At 42.7% G+C, this 23,264-nt stretch overlaps 2 protein-coding genes across 3 annotated transcripts; one reads left to right on the top strand and one right to left on the bottom strand.

Moving 5' to 3' along the window:
• Window positions 1–1,642: 1,642 nt before the first annotated feature.
• zgc:153867 (uncharacterized protein LOC337226 homolog) lies at window positions 1,643–10,967 on the bottom strand. 2 transcript variants are annotated; one of them, XM_047578366.1, is made up of 7 exons: window positions 10,776–10,967; window positions 7,172–7,199; window positions 4,879–5,022; window positions 4,588–4,761; window positions 4,300–4,377; window positions 3,254–3,288; window positions 1,643–2,179 (listed from the first exon to the last, which is right to left on the bottom strand). In XM_047578366.1, the coding sequence occupies exons 1-6, from the start codon at window positions 10,950–10,952 to the stop codon at window positions 3,260–3,262; spliced, it is 630 nt and encodes a 209-aa protein (XP_047434322.1). In that variant the 5' UTR covers window positions 10,953–10,967; the 3' UTR covers window positions 1,643–2,179; window positions 3,254–3,259. The 2 variants fall into 2 exon arrangements, with proteins under 2 accessions (XP_047434322.1, XP_047434313.1); XM_047578357.1 differs by lacking the exon at window positions 3,254–3,288.
• Window positions 10,968–17,987: 7,020 nt separating this feature from the next.
• Window positions 17,988–20,873, top strand: neurod4 (neuronal differentiation 4). Its single transcript, XM_047578346.1, has 2 exons — window positions 17,988–18,184; window positions 19,058–20,873. The coding sequence occupies exon 2, from the start codon at window positions 19,073–19,075 to the stop codon at window positions 20,111–20,113; it is 1,041 nt and encodes a 346-aa protein (XP_047434302.1). The 5' UTR covers window positions 17,988–18,184; window positions 19,058–19,072; the 3' UTR covers window positions 20,114–20,873.
• The last annotated feature ends 2,391 nt before the right edge of the window (window positions 20,874–23,264 follow it).

Below are 23,264 nucleotides of genomic sequence, written 5' to 3'. Positions count from 1 at the left end.
TGTTTGACAAGACTGGATTTAAAAAAAAAAATTTTTTTAGCATCATGGACCAAAATCAATCAGACAATAAAAAGAAAGACATCTGGGTATTTGGGGATAATTATCCTTTCCAGTTAAAATAAAAAGATAAAAATCCCCAAATTGAGTGTCTTCGTTTTTTTAAACTAAATAAGATTTACAATTAGCCGACGTAACACCTCAGAGCCTGAGGTGTTACGGAGTGGAGTGGACTGGATTTTGGCAACTCCATTTTCTTTCTTTCTATTAAATGACTAAATTCATAAGATTTAAAAAAACAAACAAAAAAAACAAAAAACAATTTTTGTTAAATTGTATAAAAACTAAAAAAATAATAAATAATTATTGTGGAATAATAGGCGAAAAAAATACAATTTAAATGTTGTCAAACCTGCCATGAAATAACACACAAAAACACATACTAAAAATATGTGTGTAACTGGATGTATTGTGCTGCACAGGATCGCATTCACAAAAACCCAATTATATGATTTGCTGGTCATTATTTTCTCACCAAGTGTTGATTTCCGCATAGTTAATAGAGTCACTTTTAATGCAACCACTTGGACAGTTCCTAAATCAAACAGGGAGAGACGTCATCCCCGCGTTCAAGAGAATGAATCACGAAAACCTCTCACATTATTGGCAAAAAGGAAAGTACCTAATTAGAGCAGAGAGGTGATGACATTGTAGACGTAAAGGATTTGGTGAATCTGTTGCTCCTGACGAGGAAAAAAAAAAAAAAAAAGGAGGGGTGGAGGGGTGGGGGCATCACTGCACCGTGACTGGGCCCAGTCCCCGTCTCTCTCCCCTTCTCTCTCCTGGCAGATTCCAGTTGAAAGTTAATTGGACGGGGAGAGGTCTGAGACGGGCTGCGCTGAGGCCCATTAGTGATTCCCCTGTCGAATGCAGAGCCACGAGGATCACAGACTCACAAATAGGAGGATTAAAATAATCAATAGCCTTGACTTCCATCGACCACACACACACACACACACACACACACACACACACACACAGTAATTAGTGGACAACCTATTCAGCAGTGGACTATGACACCCTCCTGAACCACAACCCACACACACACACACACACACACACACACACAAGCTCCACGCTCTCAATGGTGGTGGTGCCTAATGAGGGGAAATAGTTGCGGCTGCTTGTGAGGAAAACGATGGAAAGGTCAGGAAGCCACCGAAAGCCTTGTAGTGCACATACCTCAGTGTTTTGTCACCTTCTCCTATCACCGAAAATTTACCGCACAGAACCAAAAAAAAAAAAAAATCTTAAGAATGCATGTTTTTTTTTTTGTTTTTCTTGACTGTTTCAAACTGCAAACAAGAAAGAAGCTAAATAATCGCCGGTATTGACACCAAAACACTTTGAATTTGACACAACTACACACACTGAGCCCTGAACAAGGTATTCTTACAATATACACAATGCATCTTGAAGTTAAACCAGTTCCATTACTGCAGTGTATTTCTGTAGCAACACTGCCCTCTTGTGTCAAAAGGGGGGAAAACAAAAAGCACAAATTCATCAGCGCCTCACAAAACCTGTTGAGAAACGGCAACAGATACTTCACTGAATCAAATAAATCCACCCAAGGGAACAGACATAGGTTTGAGGAAAACATTTATTTTGATGCAGCAATAAAACCGGGGTGAATTAAAAACATGGGGACTCATTTGAAACGTTTCTTTCTACTAAGAACAGTATGGCTTTGAACGTACTGGTTCGCTGCAAGAACATTTTAGTCTGAGCCAATGATGACAGCAGATTTCTGACAGTATTATTAAATTTATACTACATTTATATATATATATTAATTCAGCCAAACAGTTATAGCACGTGATTATCAATTTTAAATGCTGCATCTCGAAATGTTATTGCAAGACACACAATGACTAAATGAACACAAGTTGGTCATACATGTGAATAAACCCGGGAAACAACAGCCAGGACCATGTGCGGTATTTTAAGGGGAATGTAAAGGCACTTCTTAAATTAAATGTGGACAACTACCTCATGGAAAAAAGTTGGGGAGGGACTGTAGAAGCTAAATGCAAAAAGACGGCACACTTCAAAGGGTAAAAAAAAATATATCAGTGGGTCGCTCTCCGTCTTCACCCGCTCATAACCATTCTGACCAGTTCTGCAAAAGAGAGAAAGAGACAACATGTCAGTTTCGTGGTCTAAATTTCTGCAGAGACCTGCTCCAACTGCAGCATGTGGAGCGAAAGCCCCCTACTCATCCAGCTTCTGGGAAGGCTGGGAGATGCTGCACTTGGAAGCAGATCCCTCCCATTCTGCTCACCAAGAGCAAAGAAAGGTTTTTAGGGGGGTAATGAGAGAAAGAGGTGAGGTAATCATCTCTATCTCCTATTCAGCCATAAAGCAACTGGCCCGCTATAATCCAAAAAGAGCTGGTTAGAGAAGCCATCCTCGCTGTATGCTTTCCTCTAGCTGAGAAGCAGAGAAAAGGGGAGAAGGTCAAGGGAGCTACAGTCCAGTCACAGTGGTCAGCGCTAAATTCAGTTTCCATCAGTACAGGAGAGAAAAAAAAATATACAGCACAAGAGCAACTCAATGCAGCTCTCTGGTTAGTAGAAATGGGGACTGGTCCGCTCTCCAGAAGCAGGTGGTTACTTGCTGCTGTTTATATATGTAAAAGATATCTACTGTGGATAAGGGACATCTAGTGTGCGCAGTATCTTTAATAAAAATTAATAAAAGAGCAGCACCTCTGACAACATAGGAAAAGACCTATTTTAACAGCACCAATGACATGCAAATCAGATTAGAAAAGCTGCCTCGGAAACACCACACCAATTAGTAGCCTCGACTGTCGCCACCAGGCTTTCCCTGTATAAGACCAGTCTCGTCCCTGTGTGTCCACCATGTCCCCAGTTTAAACTCGGGGGGGAGTCAGACACATGCAGAGGAGCATGCTGCTGCAGCCAGGGGCCCAGGCAGAGGGCTGCAGGAGGGAGACAGAGACAGAGAGAGAACAGCAGGAGGCTACGCACGGGTTAAAGCCTCAGGTCTAAAGATGAGGGACACCGCCAGGCTTTCCCGCCGACACCTACGGGTCAAATCTACTTCGTTCCCGTTCGCACGTGCAACGGTGCAACTGGAACCGACTAATGTTAGGGTGTCCCTATGCGGCTGATTGTTTAGGAACTCTAAAGCAGGAAAGCCTGGAGGTACCGACTCATGGTTCTCGTACCAGCCCTCAGCCTGCCATGATGTGACGAACAAATGCTGTGGAAGAAGAACAGTTAACACACCGTCAGCATTTTTTTTAGACATTTATACAGGGGCTCTTAAAAGAGGTACATTGAACAGACGTGGTAAGAACATACATCAGACGGAAGACATGAACATTATGGAGCCCATGAGAGCACTTCTGAGTTACCCTGCCATAAAATTTGTATTCCTCAATATCACGTGATCAGTTAGCACGTGGGGCCAATGCAGTCGTAATACAGTGCTGGTTAGTGGAAGCACTGGAAGCAGATGCTACATAATGTGGCTCATGAAGCATATCCTGCTGATGGCAGTGATAGGTTAAGCAGTGGCTGGCTATGAAAATAGTTTGGACTTTGGCTGCTGGTTGCTATAGATTTATCCAGCTGTTACTATTTGAGCCTGAGATAGTTACCAACACACACACAGGAGGTTTGATCTAATGTATTATCTGCACAATATCGCTGCACGTTAGAGTGGTACATGCATTAAAAGAGCAGCAACGATCAGATTGACAGCTACGCCATGCCCCAGGCTGCAGTCATAATCAAAGTCAGCCTAAGCGGCGGTAACTTGCGCCTGAGCAGCCACAGCTGAGGCCGCATGGACCCTCGCTTTGATTACAACCAGCGTTGGTAACTATAATACATGATACTGCAGCTACATGCAGCTAAGCCGGCGTGTAGGAGTCAGAGGAAACGCAAATGTTACAGCAAAGAAACGGGTAATTCAGAACGTGACTTTTCGGGACTCCATAGAATAGACAGTCGACTCAACGTGAAACAGAGCGACTCTCCGGTTAAAACGGTTGCAGCAGACGCCACCGAAAAACAAGAATCTATGAAAAATTGAGAATTTAGTGACAACCAATTTACTTTGAATACTTTCCATGACATTTACACAACATTTCGAGTCAACATTGCACAAATTCAGGATCATGTACACATTTTTTAAGATCGAGTATTATCAATGCATTCGATGGCCTAATAATATCCAGCATTGCGGGTTAACCTGCTTTGTTCTCACCTTCATAATTGATGCAGCCGTTCGCATCTTCATGTCCAGCCAAGAGCGTTTCCACTTCCTCCTCTGTCATTTTCTCACCTGAAAATGGAAAACAGAAACATGATAAATACTTTTGCGTGTAATTTACAAGGAGTCTTTTGATGCAATGTGCATTCAACTTTCAATAACTCTACAATCATGCCATCTGTGGGGATTACAGTATTTTCCTGGAAGTGGAAAAAAAATTGCACTCATGTCGACCCAAAATAGCTCAAACATCTATAAAAGGGTGATAAAAATGGGACTTGCCTAGCGTGGTGAGGACGTGACGTAGTTCTGCTCCCATTACTGTGCCGTTGCCCTCCTTGTCAAAGACACGCAGTCCCTCCACAAAATCCTCCATGGAGCCCTGGTCTTTATTCTTAGCGATGGCCTGGAACATAGGCAGGAACTGCTCAAAGTCCAGCATCTTGGTGTTCATATCTGCAAAAGGACGAGAAAAAACAAATAAATGAGACACGCGAGAGTGTATATAGAGTTCAACAGTTTACATTAGAGAGAGACTGTATAACAAACAGTGAGCTCTAGATTTCCTCTCACCCTCAACCTTGGGGTTGCCCAGGACTTTGAGCACCTCAGCGTTGACGGGGTTCTGTCCCAGGGCCCGCATGACATCCCCACACTGGTTGTAGCAGATCTTCCCATCTCCTGTCCTGTCGAACAGCAGGAACGCCTCCTTAAACTCTGCAGGACACACAGACGCTCGGTTAATTAAAGCTGGAACGTGCGATGTTGAAGAATTAAGCAGATGCGTATGGAGGAGTGAACGGGAAATAAATGAGAACAGAAACGTCAGACAGATAGTGAAGAAAATGAAAACAAGCAGACTAGAAAAAAAGCTTAGATTTTGTTAAGTAACAAGGGGAAAGTGAGTTCGCTCTCAAATGATCTGGTTCTTTACCGACAACTAAAAAGGAACAGGAAGGGCAAAAGGCACCACAGTGACAAACCTACCAAAGCAAATTTATTCTAGCCACTGTACCTTATTTGCGCAATTAAACTTTGTTCAACAAGTTAAAATGTAACGTTCGTCACATTCGAGTGAAGTCATCCTTTCACATACAACCGCAACATACACTCCGCTGTGTGACAATGCAAACACTTCTCTAATTCTCTCAAGAATATGAAGCAATGACACATTAGCAACAAGTTTATTATTGAGACACCGCATGTCGCAATCATGAAATTGTAGTAGTCATATTATAAAAAGCGTTTTGAGATAAACAGGCGCCACTGTAACACTTCCCCTCTGGTGCCACTAAACAATGGATTTCTGATTGTCTCATCCAGTTATTTCTGTACAGCTGAAAATAAACGACAATTATGCAAAATGTTTGCTGTCAGCTAAAACAATTAATATTAAAATAATAAAAATAATTTTTAAAAAGGCTGGTTAGGTAATAATTGTGACCGTCCTAACAACAAGCACAAATCAATTAAATTAAATATGTATGTTTTTGCTTAAGAGAAATCCCCAGATAAATCTCATTTCGTTTAACACGTGATAATTATATCACACAATATAGAATTATATGGTTCACACATATCTTACAAATACTTTACTAAAGTCATAATACTAATTTTAATTAACACTTTATATTATAATAAGAATTTATTTTGACACCTGTAGTATTTCAGAATTTGCCTTTGTCCCTACTGCTCAACCGTTTTGTGATGAAGACCAGAAAAAACAGAGAACCCTTCCAGGTTAACATTTTTGTCAAGCTGTAACCTGTCCATCATTAGCCACTTTCAGCCCCAACACATATGCAATGAATCTACTAAAATGCAGCCGATCACCTACAAAAACAGCAACCAAATTCAGTTAAGGTTCTGAATTTCGTATCACCCCAGATAAACATAACATTAATCGGTTGACATGCGTTTTGGATTATAGTCTTATAACTGGATTCAGCGGGAGTCTGTCTGCTGGAAACTTCTTGCAGCTTCATCTTACACCACCACTGTTTGCCAACTCGACACATCAATATTTTACAAAGCCGCTGAATAGTCAACAGACCTGAACGTTCGCACTAACAAGCATTGATCATTTTGGCTGCCGTCTTTGCGTTTGACTTATCTCGGCTCCATCAGCCTTCAGTGAGCAAGATTGCTTTTAAATGACATCAGTCATTCTAGTTAAACTCAACAGACAAACAAAAGGCTTAGGCCTGACCCAGCAATCAGGGAAACACAGTGTTGGATTACACAATATCCGGACAGGGGGCTCGCTCCTAATGCTATGGGACGCACTATTCACCAAAAAAGCCCAGGCACTGTTGTGAAGTTTTTTTCCCCCTGTTGTGAGGAATGTGCCTCTTCCCTTCTGGCACTTTTCCCAACACCATATTTGGTATTAGAGGAGTGGAGGAAAGGAGGAGGAGAGTGAGAGTAGCTATGGCCTATTATGTCAGCGGTGATTAAACAAACCAGCCCTTAGACAAAAACCATCCACCACTTTTATCCAGCACCAAAAATGGGCACACTGAAGATGAGCCGCTCTTAAGATAACAGGCAAAGTTTCTTATGGCACACTGACAAAACCAGGGATGCCTACAGTCTAACCGGACAAGCTTTATGAGAACAGATATGGGGTTTGCCTGATAACTGACCACATACAAAAAAAAAAAAAAAGAAAACACTGCAACACATGTCAAAGCTGGTAAGTATTCTAATGTTATGTGCAAAACGCGACTGATTTTGACGAACCAAACAACAGTGCACACGTATTCAGTAGGTTTGGCTCCAAAACGGACATGCAGATCACACCCTAAACAACACTCCGAGATAGCCATCAGTTTTGTGCAAGGCGGTCCCTTTTTCACTGACTTACCATGAATCTGATCCAGGTTAAATTCAATCTGGAAAGGACAAGCAGTTGCAGATGGAGAGGTGATGAAACAGTTACGGAAATAAAGAGGGAAAACCTAGCCATAAACCACGACTACTGCGAGAGGCGAGTACAGAGCAGGGTGGTAGCGGAGATAACAGGGCAAAGTGCCTTGAAACAAGGAAGAGTGAAGGCATGCCAAAGCAAGAGGGATATAATGGAAATGTCACAACATAAAAAACTCACCGAGGATTTGGTCTTCCGAGAAGTCAGACTGTTCAAAAAGAAATTAACGTGAAAATGGAGCCATTTGCTGTGCGAAAGCTAGCACGAGTTAACTTCAATATCGGTCAAAATATATAAATTTTAAGGTTAGCTAGATGTAATCCGAATTCTACTGCAGTCTCACATTATAAATCCAGTCATGTGTAATGTACACCGAGGTATTCTTTTTGGCATTATTAAGTGTACCGTACGGTCAACTTTGTCATCCGTGCAAGCTAACGCTAGCTTATCAAAAGTTGCACTTCCGCTAACAAACCGGGCGATCCCTACGAAATATTTAAGCTCTCCTTAACACTCGAACCCTCTTGTTCAAACGCTGATACTATTGACAGTAGCATAAAGGAAGCTAGTTATGTCGAGAGAAACGAAGAAACCCACCATGTCTGTGTTTTTGGCTGAGGTGTGTCCGAGACGACGGCAACCAAAGAATGTGACGGATCGGGTGGAAGGGCAGGGTGAGAAAAACTCAGCGGCGCTACGTCATTACGCACGGCACGCAGCAGCACACGTCCCTAAAGGAGGGACAGGCCGAGCCGCGGCACTCCTTATATAGCAACAAAGCTCAGGGTATGGTTTCTGTTTCTTGTGCATGATTTATATACGCCAAAGCTAGTTAAAACAATCATTTTATGATAGAGGTCGCATGTGTATTGGGAATGTATAAAGCAGAGCGGGCCTGAGGGCCTGAACGTGACTATTATAAAGGTAGGTTGTTTAATGCTCCCTCTATGGGTATGTGACCCTTGTTGTGCAGGATAGCAGTAGTTTGTCTGCAGCAATTGGCACACGAGGACTGTTTCTCATTTATCTGGCAAAATATAGTTTCCCCCTGAACTTTATCCCCAACATTTGAGTCTTAGTGGATTTGGCCTCACCTGTATTTACAGGTGTTTACCTCAGTTTAACACGATAGATGTTCTGGATCAAAATAAACACTTTCAATAAAGAAGCCAGACAGTAAGTTGCTTTTTCCCATTATTCTCCAAGCACCCACAATCTACTTTGGCATGAGTCTGTAAACAGGAACAGCCAAAGGATTTGCTACCTCCGGTCGGCTGTCAGAAAAGAAATGCCCAAAGGGACTGTTTTCTTATTTTGACTGGTAGTTGTAATCACTGGCTTGCATACAAACAGCATTGTATATCCTACAACTGCTTTTTTAACATTTAATGTTAAATGTTTCTAAGATGTTTGTCTTGCAACAGCAACAATCTCGATTCTAACCAAATCCAGTGCTACAATTTTTTTCTCAGCTATTTAATAATAATGAAAATGACTACTAATACTACACATAGGCCCAGTCCCCACTGTGTTATCTCATTCTGATAAAATAAATATAAATGTATTTATGTTACATTCAGGCCCATGCCAAACTAATTCACGCAATGCTGATTAAGCCACAGTGGCATCAGTGGGATATATATGTCTGTGCATTTAGTTATGCCAGTTTTAAATCTGGTGTCTGTCGCATCATTCCTGTGCTGGTGCGCTTTTAGTGATGCGTTACCTAGCAACAACTTCTTTATTAGAGCCATTAACGGGTGCACCTGTAATGGCAGTTACGGTTACTGAGTGTGGAGGAGTCACCGGCTGATAATCCTAGGATAATCCTAGGACGATGTTCGATGACGATGTTTGAAAGAGATCGCCAGCTGAGACAACCATGCATTACCAGTGGTGAAGCTTTTCTTTGCTGGAGAGCACTGAAAGAAGAGGAGGGACTAATGGCAGACAAGGACATAACCTTACATCCATTTACCCAAATAATAGATTCTCTTTGAAATATTTAAATGTCTTTGTATTTTTATAACTATTTATGAACACAAGTCTTGGAATTTCCTGAACTAGTGTCAGTTTTTGTGTAATTACTCTCAGTGCCAGAGGAGGGAGACAAAGGTACTGCACTGCAGCTTTAAAACAGCTTAGAAAAGTGAGTCAATGTCACAGGACCCTTTATCACAGGATGTGTTTTTGAGTGAAAAAATATTTTTAAGATGTCATAAATAAGGTTTATTATTTTGTGGTACGTGTGTGACATTTGCTATTGTGACCCCAAATTAATGCATGATCGCGCTTAGTGACTTTGCTTAGGCTTTGCATTAAGGATGTGGGTGTCTGCCCATGCAGGAATGATGGATTACTTGAGGCCAGGGAGATCATGGAGAGATGCCACGTCTCTTTAGAGCCTAGCCAAAGTGCGGTCTTTACACAGGAGGAGGTCTAGTCTCCTGTCATGTCTGTGAGCATAAGTGGTTGTCTTAACATGGCCCACATATCCTCACAGGCTAAATGGGGCAGCCTCACTCCATAAAAACATGCAGTAAAAGCAGTGCAAAAGTGCATGAGGATGGAAGCAATGCTATAAGGCACCGAGCAAGCTAAGATATATTATTACAAAAACTCAAATGTGGGGCATCATTCATTTCAGATACTGAATTTCTTCAGTGCATTTTCTTTACTGTACTAAGACCTAATATCCAGTCATTCAAAAGGCTGAAAGAATGGCACTAAAATTGACATTTTTAAACATATTTTACAGTTGAAAATATATATATATTTTATGTTAACTACAGATTTTGTGCAGGAAAAAATAGTGTCTAAATAATTCTCAAATATCTCATAGTCTCTGCTCAAGCTCTTCTCGTCTTAGATGTTGTATTTTGTTCGAGTTCGAGATTATTCAGTATACTTGCCACAACTGTGCAGTCATGGGACAGAAGTATGAGAATGTGTATTGTCTTTGCAAGCAGTTCGTTTTGAAAATCTGGGTCAAGAGAAAGCTCTAAATTTTTAAAAGGGAGGTAAAAAAAAAACCTTGGCTGACTGCAGCTTTTATATCATCAACGGTTTTAGTTGTGTTACCCTTTTTTAATGTAAAAATCGCTGGTGCAGGCTATTTATATATTGGTCTTACCTTTCTGATGAAAGAAATAGCACATGCTTTGAAAAGAAACAGCCTCGATCTCTCTAAGGAGGCCACTGACTGACTGACAACCAGTCGTACTCTCAGTGCTCCATTTCTTTGCTCTCCTTGGAGTCGCTCTCGTTCGAGACTGATGCACACAATTTTCTCTCTTTGACTGGATTCAGAATCGAAAAAGCACATGTGATGTGTTTATGCCATTGACTGATAGTTTATAATGTCAAAAACTGTATATGTTTTATATCTGGCTGAAGTAAAAAATCATAAGCAATATATTAGGCATATTAAAGGAAGACTGGATAGTTGGGACACACGTCCACTTTTTTAAATATAGTCACAGCTAATGAATGCCCCACATCAACATTGTCACAAAACATACATTGCAGTTAACCCACTCACCTCCAAGGTACTTGGGTCAAACGGTGAATCTGAAGGACGCAGCATCCGAGGCTTCTGCTCCAGGGTCGGTTTCGGAGCCGCAGGAGTTGCAGGCAGGCACGGGTAAGGAGGACCCAGCCTGGGTTGGGCCACGGGCGAAGGAGACTTCTTGATGGACGGTTCTCTTTTAGGAGCCATTCTCAACGTTCCGGACAATCTGGAGTCTGGTCCCTGCGCTTGCAGCCAGTGTGATGGCTGAGAGGAAATGCCAAGCTGTGAAGTAAAGTGTGCCAGTGGTGTGTATCCTGTGGAGGAGCAGGGGGGAGGAGAGAAGGTTTTTGATGCTGCTGATGATGATCAGGGGCTGGCATGTGGACGAGACAGACGTGGATGTATGGAACAGCATATGAGTGAATTTGTGAAGCCAAGCGTAGGAGGAGCGGAGATGATAGCTGGAGTGCAGAATAAAGACGGGACAGATATAGAAATAACCAAGCTCGGCTGACTCTAAGCACATGCTTTATTTGGGTCAGAAATGTGTGTGTGTGTGGGTGGGGGCCATAGCAGCAAAGAGAAGGGTTTCTGTGTAAAAAAAAAAACAAAAAACAAAACACACATTAGCTAACACACAACGTCTTTTTAAAGATTTTCAAGAGAAACTATAATATTTGTAACAGCGTCATGCAACCAAAAAGAGATTATTCTATATTATGTACTTTTGTTGTTGCTCCTTAGATAGTGTGAGAAGTTATTGATGCTGATGCCCAGAAACAGATTAATGTGTCGACCAATTCACCATGACCTGAGGCAAAAGCAGACTCTAGAATATGTCTGAATGTCAGTGATTCACGCTGAGTATATTACTTGAACAGATCATAGTGAAATATGAGTGACTTATGACTTACGAGTGGCACTTATGTTATTAGGCCAACGATATGTGGATATTTTGTGCAGCATTTGTGTCCGTCTGTATTGGTTGCATTGAATTTGTTTTGACCGAACAAAGAACAATGAATCTAAAAGTGGCAGCAATTTGAGGATTCTTATCATGGACATGGAGATTTATTTATCCTAGGTTTATTCTACAGTTTAACATTATAGTTTTAAGCAACATGTGCATTAAATTGTATCATATTTTCAGGATAAGTACAATATTTTCAGACTAAGATACTCATTCAGGTTGCACTGTTGGCACCGCACTAGTGTATTTTTGCATTCTGATATTGCATTAGCCGCATAGGATACACTGTACATATAACCTAATCTAAAGCCCCATTAGAATGCAATGCAGAGAGGAGAGCAGTACTGAATGGTAACACTAGATGTCACTATTGCACAACATGACACAGACGCCATGAAGCGTTGTCTTCATGTGAATGCAAAAAAGAAAAACAAAAAAAACAGTTAACTGAATAGCAAGTGTGTCACCAGCAACAAAGTGAGTTTAGAAAAAAAACACACACTTTTGAGATGAACTCCACATCTATCTATCTATCTATCTATCTATCTATCTATCTATCTATCTATCTATCTATCTATCTATCTATCTATCTATCTATCTATCCGTCTGTCTGTCTGTCTGTCTGTCTGTCTGTCTATTGAATGATTGAATCCAACGTCACTGTGCGGATCGGAAAACAGATTTACAACTCCTGGCGTCACGCTACGCGCTCATCCAATAATCATTGGTCTCCACTCGTCAGAAGATTTTGGGCACAATCCATCGCGCGCTCAATGGGCCTTGAAATCACCGTTTATGTGTCTTGTGCTTGAAAACAATGGAAACGTAAGACCCTTGCTGCGAGACCAACGGCACTTCTGGTGGTCGCAATAGCGGATCGAATATGCAAAATGAGGAGAGAAAAAATCCTTAACCTATCAAGTCCATTATGAAAATAAGAAAAACTATTTTTTTAAAAAAGTAATTCAGAATGTATTTATTTTATATATATAAATATATACGTATATTTATATATATTTAAAATAAATACAAAATAGATAGAAATAGATTCAGCTTTCAGCCTGTCCTCACTAGCCAGCTGATTGCTGATGAGTCTGCCTAGCAGACAGTTCAGTGTCAAACAGTTTAAGAAGATTACCAGGGCCTCACGTTTTCCTCATCATTTCCAATATAATCCACGGCAAGAGGCTAATAATAACTATGGGAATATCCCATAGGCTGCATCTGCTTTGAAACAGATTACCTACAGTATGTGCTGTAATTAGCAAATTGAAATGTTATCCCATCCAGGTGTCTGCATACATGTCTGAAATTAAAATTATTAGACACTTAATTGGGAAAAATTACCGTCACCAGCTCCCCCTTTTTTCCACTTTGTGTGGAGTGTTGTGAAAGAAAATTAAATTACCCCCAACTTAAAGGAAATGTTTCAACAGATCTTCGGTGGTGCCCCAACCAACTAATGAAATTATGGCAGTTCTCCCACCTAATGCCATTCAAAGTCCCCCCTGCTTCAGCAAATCTCCAAACCACCTGATTTATTTTTAATGATATTACACCCCTTAGTCGTCTGTGTCATGGTAATAATCGGGGCTGCTCCAGCTGCCTCTAGATCACATTAGCCAGGCTTAATATTGACAGTGCCGGGCCTACTAAACAATGAGGCTATGGGGATAGAGAGCTTAGAGGCTGCCTAGCCGGTGGGTATTCTGCAGGAGGTGCAGGCCAGGATGCTCCCGTTCCCCATGCCCTGGAGGACTGGCACCATCATTAGGCTGCTTGTTCTGTCGTCCTGTGGAGCTTTAAATCCTCCACTACCAGATCCAAACCCCACCCAGGACCAAGACATCAAAACCACACTGACGGGGGACCATGAAACTAGTGGCAACTTGATTCCCTGCTATTCTTTCACCGGATAGAGAGACCTGCCAGGAAACGGCTCAGCAGCTGCACCTTGTGTAGGTTCCTGCTGAGACAAAGTATTTGGATGAGGCTCGGGGACCACTACTCTGCAGGGCTCACCTTTATGATGCCACGTAATCTGCCGTTAGAAGTGCGTTTTTCACAGTGTACAGACAAATGTTTCTTAAAAAAAAAAACTAAATTTATTTATTTGATTTCTAAATCAGATGCCATACCCTCATCAAAATGTAGAAACTGACCCAAGTATTGGGTTATAATCACCAAACGCATTATAGGAAAACCCCTTTTTCTATTTCGATTTGATTAGAAATGTGCTTTTATCCGTTGGACAAATTTATGTTGGAGGCTTGTCTAGTTGCTGGATTTGCATAATGGTCACACTGGGATTCAGGCTGGGCCACTTGTGGGACACTTGCACCTGATCACAGAGACACTATGGCTCTCTGCCAATCACACCTTAACAGTTCTATTTCCCAATTAAAAAATCACCTGTATTTATCCTTCTATTTATCAGGTTGTTCAGTATCAGTTAGAAGTCCCTGTCCCCGCATACTGAGATTTTATCTTCTATCCCAAATTGTTGTTTGGATCGGAGGGGATTTTGTATCGGGGCCCACAGATTACCGTCGTTGATTAGTGGTTGGGTGTAATCCTTTCAGACCCTCTCTCTCCAAAACACCCCTGGGATATGCCCGTCTCCCCGAGGAGCGCTGGCGTGGCAGATGGATCCTCCTCCCCCTCCTCTGCCCCCTCTAACAGCACGCCCAAAAACACTGTTGATGTCCTGGGACGGAGGTTGTAAAGTATCCTGAATATGAAACCACAGGCACCTTTGTTTAATGGCTCTCTCCCCACTTAGTGAGAATTGCCCTCAGGCCTGATTCCCATTCTGTAGCCACATCTCTCCTCGATGTTTGGAATGTTTTCCAAATCCATTAGCCCAAAGGAAGAGGAATAAGCTGCGAACAATCTGCTCACGCTGCCCGAGATGAATTGCTGTTGGATCTTATCAAAATTCACTTTGTGATCCAGGAGGCTCTTAGTTGTTGACGTGGTGGATTTATGGATATGACCAACCACTTTCTAAAAATATATCGACATATGTTGTCAAACATGCATATTCGCATATTCTGACACAAGGGGATAAAGTCCACACACGTGTGTTTTGTGTTAATGTGCAGGGTTACCATGCAAAGTGGGCTGCAGGAGGAAAAACATATACAAAGACATTTTACCCGTGTATGAGAGTTTGAGCTTGATTTGGCAAAAAGTTTCATGAGGACATTTAACTGACGTGGAAAGTAACTCTACTGTAACCCAGTGTTGTGTGACCATTTTCTGCCTCAACGGACACCAAATGGAGAGAAGTGAGCCTGGGGATTTCTTAACACACACACATGCAAACGCATACAACAGTCACAGTGAAGCAGCAAAATAAATTAACATATCCATTTCTGGTGCATAAGTACTGGATATATTTAGGTTGGAAATATTTGCTGAAACTTTTTTGAAATCTCCCAAAGTTTTGCCTTTAAAACACCGTGAACAGCATGTAACTTGCCAAACTTTTATCTATCTTTTTTTTTTCTTAGTCTGGCAACAATACAGTTTCATCTCCTTAGCCTGGCCACCCCGTGCCACATCACCCCCACTCCTCATCACGCCCACCCCTCTCTCACAAATCCAAGCTCCCTCCATCTTTTATGATCACTACAAGGGGCTCAGCTTTCAGGAACGGACCAGGGAGCATGTGTGTAGAGCTTTAATTCCTATTGTATTCGTGCAGTCTTAGTGTGCGCGCATGTGAGTGTGTCTGTGTTTTGAGCAAAAGAGGGAGAGGGAGATAGAGATGAAGAAAAAGACAGGAACAAGGACCCATCTGTCAGCACACTGCACGAATCCCTCCCATTCCACTCGGAGTCCCAGGGGACAAGAGTGCGAGACAACTCACTTGTGGCAGTGTTTTTTTTTTTTTTTTTCTTTTTTGTAAGGAAAGGGGGTTACCCCATTAAAAGCAATAACAGCACTTAAATAGCTTATGTAAGACTGGTACTTTTTTGGTGATGTCTTTAAACGGAACTTCTTTGGGGGCAGCTCATGCCTTAGATATCTGTGCATTAATTCGCAGCCATTCTTCAACACAAATGCTGTAAAAAATAAAATAAAATCTATCTCCTATAGAATGCTTCACACATCTCGGGGACAAGATTAGTCTGTAAGAGGCCGGTTGTTTGTGGAATCTCCAGGTTAAAATCATGCAAACTCATCAAAAAGTTCGTCTCAGATCAGATGTGTTCGGCATGACCTCTTCCAGAAGGTTGGCTATCTGTGTTATGGCATAAATGGGAGCAGGGCAATTCCCTTTCCGTTAGTCATTGACTCATTTGGGAAACCAATGGGGATTGTGGGAGACTGCGAGGCTCCAATTCCCCATGCAGGCTGCAGGTGTGGTGAGGCCATGCTCTCACTCATGGGATGGGAGGGGAGGGAACGCGTTTGGGGGGCAGAAGTGCGTGTACCTGGGGACCTCTGGGCACATCATGTCACAGGGGGAAGAGACTCACAGAGCGTTCGGGCTCTTGTTTCTCAATGCACACATGCTCTTGCGGCCCAGAGTGCTGTCCAGGAGCGACGAGGCCCGTTGGTTAGATGGATAAAGTGTTTCAGCACGAGACATTATCCTGGGGTGAAGCGAGTGACGCGTGAGCATCCAAGCAACAGATGCCCCCCCTCCCCCCAACGCTTCCTATATTCGGGCCATCTGTTAGGCCGTGTCCAATAAATCGTTAGATAAGTGCCTGTTTTTACGCGGTGTTGCCGATTAGCCACGTGACCAGATCTTGTTTCCCAGACGTGGAGATGCATCAGAAAGGAGAGGGGCCCGCGCGGTATATGCACAAGTTGCCAAAGTTCCCTCTCGCGAGCACAGCCGTGCGCAATCGCGCGCACAATGGGATCAATGCGGGGGCACGTGCGAGTCGCGAGACCCCGGCTGTGAGTGGCCAGCGATGACAATAGACCCCCACTGGGCTGAGGGTCGCCACGCACGAGGACTGGCGGGCGTTTATTATTCCGCGGCATTTGTAGTCACAACTGTGCAAAGTGGTCAATATTGACGCACAATTATAGCGCAGTTAAAAACTACAAAGTTGTTTTAAATGTTATATTGACTCTAAAACTTAAATTATATGTGAGGTGAAGGCTGAGGAGCCTTTGTCATACAATAAATGAGAATGAGAAAAATATTTTAAGTAAAAACCCACCGATGTCTTGACAATAATCTCAATGTTTATTTATAGCTCATATATATTTATATTATTGTCGTGTATAACGTTTATATTTCAACCTAATTGTCATGATGAGCTAAAGTGTAACTTAAAGTACCTGTGTCTCCATCATTGGGCCAATCGATTCAATCATCACATCTTCCTCGGGGGAAGAATATGACGCTAAAAATGGAAGAAGACAATTGAACGACTGGTTGAACAACGCACACACCTGCTCTCTGCGCACCAAGCTGTCAGAATCACTTAAATACGCACACAGGGAAGAGCGTCTCTTAACTCAGCTACGACCGGGCCTACGCTGTGTTTAATTAAGTGGAAAATTCCTAATCCAACCGACTAATGAAGGGATAGACAATCGATTAATATAGTTAACACACACACGATAGCGAAACAAATGACTGGGATTTATTTCAGTGTGTGAAGGTGCAGCGCTCATACAATACGTTTCATGCTAAAATTAAAATAAAGCAACATGAACCCAGCTTTGCACGCGAGTCCGTGACCAGTTAAATTCTGTGATATAAAGTCTAAAACAGACCAACCTCCGCTTTCTTCTCTCACGTTTAGATTTGTGGCCAAAGGTTAAAACTGTAAATCCCGTCAGGCCAAAATCATACTGTGATGTAGAAATTATTAAATTGGTTTGACCTGAGGGTGAAACAATGATGTAGATTATTCGTGTTTATATATTTTTTTGGTTGTTAAGCGTAGGACTTGCAGTCAAGCGCAGTGTGAGAAATAATGAAAACTGGATTGTCCCCTAGCAGATAAACTGTATGTGCGTCTGAACTGTAAGCTGTAACATATGCTCCACATACCCACACCGATAGATGTCAACTTTCTTTTAATTAATATTGGCCATATGTGTCTTTCATTATGCATTTTCTGATCCGCAAGACCGTCCACCTATTCAGAGGCTCTCTCGCCGTCTCCCTCTCTGTTCTTCACATATTTGCATGGCGAAACTTGAAGTCACGAGCCCGCCACGCGCATTTGGATGGGTTGATGGTGGGTGGGTGTGGCGCCAGAGGGCGGGGCCTGCCCGGCTAAAGGCGACACATCCAGCCCGGTCGTGCCATTCGGAGATGAAAGTTTCAGGCGCACTTATGGCTGTCTGAAGGAGCGCGAGCTTATTGGGGACAGTGGTAGACGCGCAAAGAAAGACGCGGTGATCCGGGACGTATCACTCAGTGGCCAGACTTTTTGAAATTCGCCAAGTTTCACTTACTCAGCACAGAGCCAGCGTTGAACCCAAACAAGTAAGTTTACAATTTTATCCATTTTTATGTCCCAGTTCAGTTAAATGTTATTTACATTATGAATCATATTTGGACACATTCTTACTTAAGTGGAAATACTACATCCGATTTATAACATCGAGAAGCTTTAATAAATTGTTCGATAAACATAAATACACACATTCTATTTGCAGAGCTCTTCTAATTATGTTCAGTATAGTCCCGACATAATTGCGTGCCCAAAGTTCTGAATTCATAAATAACAGTAATCCGTCCCACTTTTACGCATTAGTGCACAATAATTAACTGGGGCGGTTTCTTTGCAAAACAATAGCAAATCGTCTGTGCCAGGTTTTAGTTATAAATGACAACACGATGAAACATGAAATGTTGATTTAATCCATTAGAATTACGCCTCATATATTTTACATTTATTCTAGATGATAAAATTTGGTCTCTGACATTATATGTGGTTTGTGGGCGGCAACTGTTTGTTGATTTGTATGTTGCCTATTTAATCTTTGAGCTTTATATACTGAGTAAATCCCGTCGTGTCCCAGATTGACAGCGTCTCTGAAAAGACTGCAGCATAACAGCCGGGGCAGTTCACCCGCCTTGCCCTAAAACCAGCCGTGCCACCCGGCCATCACAGTATAAGACATTTTTAGCAATTATCGGGTTCCTTCCAAAAAATTGTTAGACAGAAGAACTGACTCTGTGAGTGAGCTGACCACGCTGCAGTGCTGAAATCAGAGCACCCATTCTGCATTTCATGGCACAAATGTTCTTGATAAACTGCCACTAGTTTTTGTTCTGCTGCACATAAATCTACATGTATTGAACCCTTGATGAAGTCCTGAGTTACTGACCATTGTTTGTGCTGTTCTTCTTCAGATATATATATAAAAAATGATGACCAAACCATTTGGGAAGGCTGGGGATATGAACGACCTGGTGAGCTCCCTCAGCTGGCTAGAGGAGGATGGAAGCTCACAGGATGGAGATGAAAGCCCGGAGATGAGGGGGCGCCATGCTCTGATTCACTCCTGCACAGAAATGGGCAGTGAGGATATGGAAGAAGAAGAAGAGGAGGAGGAGGAAGTTGGCCAAAATGGAGACGGTGCTCCCAAAAGGAGAGGTCCCAAGAAGAAGAAGATGACCAAAGCGAGACAGGAGCGGTTTCGTGCTCGGCGGGTCAAGGCCAACGCCAGAGAACGGTCACGTATGCACGGGCTGAACGATGCTCTGGAAAACCTGCGCAGAGTGATGCCGTGCTACTCCAAGACACAGAAGCTGTCAAAGATTGAGACTCTACGGCTAGCCCGCAATTACATCTGGGCTCTGTCGGAGGTTCTTGAGAGTGGCCAGTCCCCAGAGAGCCATGGGTTTATGGATATGCTGTGTAAAGGTCTGTCTCAGCCCACCAGTAACCTTGTGGCCGGCTGCCTGCAGCTGGGACCCAGTCCAATGATTCTTAACAAACTGGAGGATAAGTGTGGAGGTCCGGGAATGGGTGGTGGGTTGGCGGGTCATCCCCTCAGCTACCCGTCCCCAGGCCTTCCCAGTCCACCCTACGGCTCCCTGGAGGCATCCCACCTCCTCCAGATGAAGGGCTTCAAGGGGCCAGTATATGACAACCCCTCCCCTAACGAGTGCAGCAGTGGCACACCACCGTACGACGGGCCTCTCACTCCCCCCCTCAGCATCAGTGGCAACTTTGCCCTAAAGCAGGAGCCGTCTCCCCATGAGTCCGAGAGGAACTACACACCCCACCCTGGTCACCATGCCCACTACCTCTCATCCCACCATTACCCCTCGAGTGGCAGCCTAGCAGGGGGTGCTCAGGGCCACCCGCTCTTTCAGGCTTCCCGTTACGAGCTGCCCCTGGATGTAGCCTTTGACTCGTTCACCCCCTCCCATCTCGTCAGCTCTCAACTGGGTACCATGTGAAGTGATAGGACCAGTGTGTGTGTGTGTGACTGTTCTGAAACTGGCCAGAGGAGAAATGCTGCTCCTATATGAACTACGTAAAAAAAAAAAAAGAAAAAAAAAAGACGACGACCATGGTGATGACTGTATAGAGGGAAGGGTTTGCATTTATGTTTTCTAGTACTCTGGGAGAGCACTGAATGCTCAGAGAGAAACAGAAAGACTCATGACCTCAACTCGATCTACCTGATACGAACACGCACCCATGACATTTATTATTTTATTTATTGTTTTGTTTTTTGTCACGATTATATGTTGATCATTGGATTATTATTGTTTCAGAACATGATGGCCCCTCAGTTGTTTAACTAAACCGCTCTGTGCAACTAAAGATTAATTTACCAAATCCGATATTAGATATTTCACAAAAAACTGCACGTTTACAAAATTGATCCTGTAGTCATCAAATTGATATTGTGCACTGAGGCCTACAGCCAATGTCCTCCTCATTCTTAGGAAAGCAATGCATTTATTTATACCAGTATTTAATATTTATTTTGATAATGTCTTGTCCTTTTTCTATTCCTCTCAGCACAGTTTTTGTTTCGCTGTCCTCTTGGTTTGTCAGCGGTACTGTATTTAATTTATTTATTTCAAGGTTGTTTCAGGTACTCGTTCGTTTGGTGTCACAGTTTTTTTTGTCATACTCTACTGTTAATATTTTGCTGTTTCGCACTTAATTGAATAAATATTCTTATATTATATGCTATTTCTATAGTAATGATGTGTGCTGTGTTTTCTGATCATTCCCATACTTAAACTCCAGTCCAGCGGAAAGACCTTCGTGCAGATCTGACACATCATTATATTTAGACCCGTTGAATTTTAAATATAGGGAAGTTTTCATCAAAAAAGACTGAATTTTGCGTTTTGTGTTCCCGTATTGTTAACTTTCGCAAGATCGAAACATAGCCCTTTTCCCTACAATTAGTTCCCAGTCACTTCATGTGAGAAGCTGCAGCTAGTTCCAGTTAAAGTAACACAGTACCTTTAAATTTACATGCTGATATTAAATATTGCATTTTGTGTTGTACTTCTTCAGATTAGCAAAATCGAATCATATTCCCCAGAGGATGTTCTGTAATTTAAATAGAAAAATAATTAACTAAATGCAGCTGAATTAATATAAGCTTCAGACAATATAGTTTTTAACATTTGTATAACTGGAAATTCTGTTCAGAATTAAAATTACTTCATTAATACCAGGGGAAATTACTTTTCATTATAGCAGCTCCTACTCAAAGTGTACCAGTGTTAAGAACAAAGAGCAATGTAGGCAATAAGAATAAGTAAGAATAAGTAGACAATTATAGTAACAACACACACGCATCAGTGTAAAAAATATAAGAAATATATATAACAATATGTAAAAGTATAAGTGAACCTGCGTTCCAAGTTGCTCTATAATAACACTGAATATGGGGTATTGCACAGCGGGAAATTATTGCACATTATTGCACAAGCTTCAGCTCTTTACCCAGCATTTGCTTATAACATTGCAGTGATTGCATGCTCATTTCTCTGCACAAATGCATATTGTCAAAAGAAAACATTCACAATAGCTAACATGCTCAAAGAGCTGTGACAGTGTGCATGACGAAGTTGCTAGATAAAGGAGGACTTTGTGGCCGTGCAGCAGAGGTCTGCTGCAGGATGTGAGTGTGCGTCTGTTTGTGTGTGTGTGTGTGTGAGAGAGAGTCGTCTGTGTACGATGTCATTCAAAGGCTTGCTCCGGGGTTTTCTATCAGGTCAGGCAGGAGGCTGTGGGCCATGGGAAAACTGCTCTGGGGAACAGGTGAATATGTCACAGGGGCCTTTCTGAGTCTCTGCCGCTCGCTTTCTCTCCCACATGTCCCACTTTCCCATCCAGCTCATGCCAAAACACTGTAGGGCAAGAATCCATTTTCAAATCCACATTTACTGAAAGAAAGTGGAGCCTGAGATTTGTGCAGCATATGGAGAAAGTATGCATTAAGTGAGATGTATTTTGAAAAAAACCAAAAACAAAACAGAGAAGCCATGCACACATGCACCACCCATTTTCAGATTAGCTCGAGTCGGCAAGGTTCCTCAAACTTTTATATCGCGACTAACGACAAAAGTATCGGTTTTGACTTTAATGATGGCGCTGAAGGACGTGGCTCTTGACATAAACAAAGAACAGGATGACAGAGCGCAAAGATGGAGTGGTGAGAACAAGAGCTGGTGTGTCATGAGTGTGTTTATGCTCGTGGTCCTTTAGTCAGTTGTCAGAAGTGGAAGGTGCTTTCACAGGCTGTCGTCCAAGTGGACTCGCCTCCTCTTCAGCTTCCTCTGCAAAAGGTTTGTCTTTTCCAGTCCTGGCAACGGCGGAGAGAGAACCGCAGGAGAAAAAGGGAACGATTGTTTTAGCGGGCGCCACTGGTCTATTGTGAACGCAGCCTGTTCTTTCTCTTGACCTGTGACCTGTATTGTTGTTGGGCTCCTCGTTTGGGGAGGGCAGACAGCTGGGGGAGCTGCGGGGGGGCTGACGGACAGCTGGGCCAATTTTGGGGAGAGAAGAGAGTGAGAGCATGAGAGGGAGAGGGGAATTACTGTGTCGTGGACAAAAAAGGAGAGGGAGAGGGCAGTGGAGGTGACCGAGGTCCCGGGCTCCTCATTCACAAGTCGGTCGTCCCTGCTCTTGTGTGTCAGCCTTGGCGCAGGAATGACACATAGCTCCACACACAGTTAAACTCTCGGCCTGTCAGAGAGTTAGCAAGCACACAACGTTTTTTTGTGTCTATACTGTTTTTATTACGGCAAAAATGTTGAGGAGGGCGGGCAGGGATTGTGAATTATCCTCCAGAGTCCAAATACATGAGTGGGCGGATATGGAAATAATCCCCATAAATTGACTTTGCATACAAGATTATGAAACGCGCAAGATGCAGGACAGTCTCGTGGAAAGAATATGTGTTAAATACAAGCAGTAGAAGGTAACTTTGCCATTATTTCCACTACAGACAAAACACACCAAGTGGCTCTTATCTGTGATAAAGGCGATTCATGGGAAGTGGCCACACGCTCTGTAATGCCACCTTGGTTGAAGCAGCAGAGCACAACCTGTAGCTCAATCCCCTGGAGAGAAAGG

The sequence above is a fragment of the Mugil cephalus genome, chromosome 1 (genome assembly GCF_022458985.1).
Source record: "Mugil cephalus isolate CIBA_MC_2020 chromosome 1, CIBA_Mcephalus_1.1, whole genome shotgun sequence".
NCBI lineage: Eukaryota > Metazoa > Chordata > Actinopteri > Mugiliformes > Mugilidae > Mugil > Mugil cephalus.
The sequence above is the reverse complement of the archived record's forward strand: the minus strand, read 5'-3'. Positions and strand labels throughout refer to the sequence as shown.

Coding starts and splice junctions, on each gene's coding strand:
- neurod4 (XM_047578346.1), top strand. CDS start 19,073: ATGATGACCAAACCATTTGGGAAGGCTGGGGATATGAACGACCTGGTG.
- zgc:153867 (XM_047578366.1), bottom strand. CDS start 10,952: ATGGCTCCTAAAAGAGAACCGTCCATCAAGAAGTCTCCTTCGCCCGTG. Junction 4,378..4,587: donor TCACGTCCTCACCACGCTAG/GCAAGTCCCATT, acceptor TTCCATTTTCAG/GTGAGAAAATGACAGAGGAG. Junction 3,289..4,299: donor CGGCTGCATCAATTATGAAG/GTGAGAACAAAG, acceptor CTTCTTCCACAG/CATTTGTTCGTCACATCATG.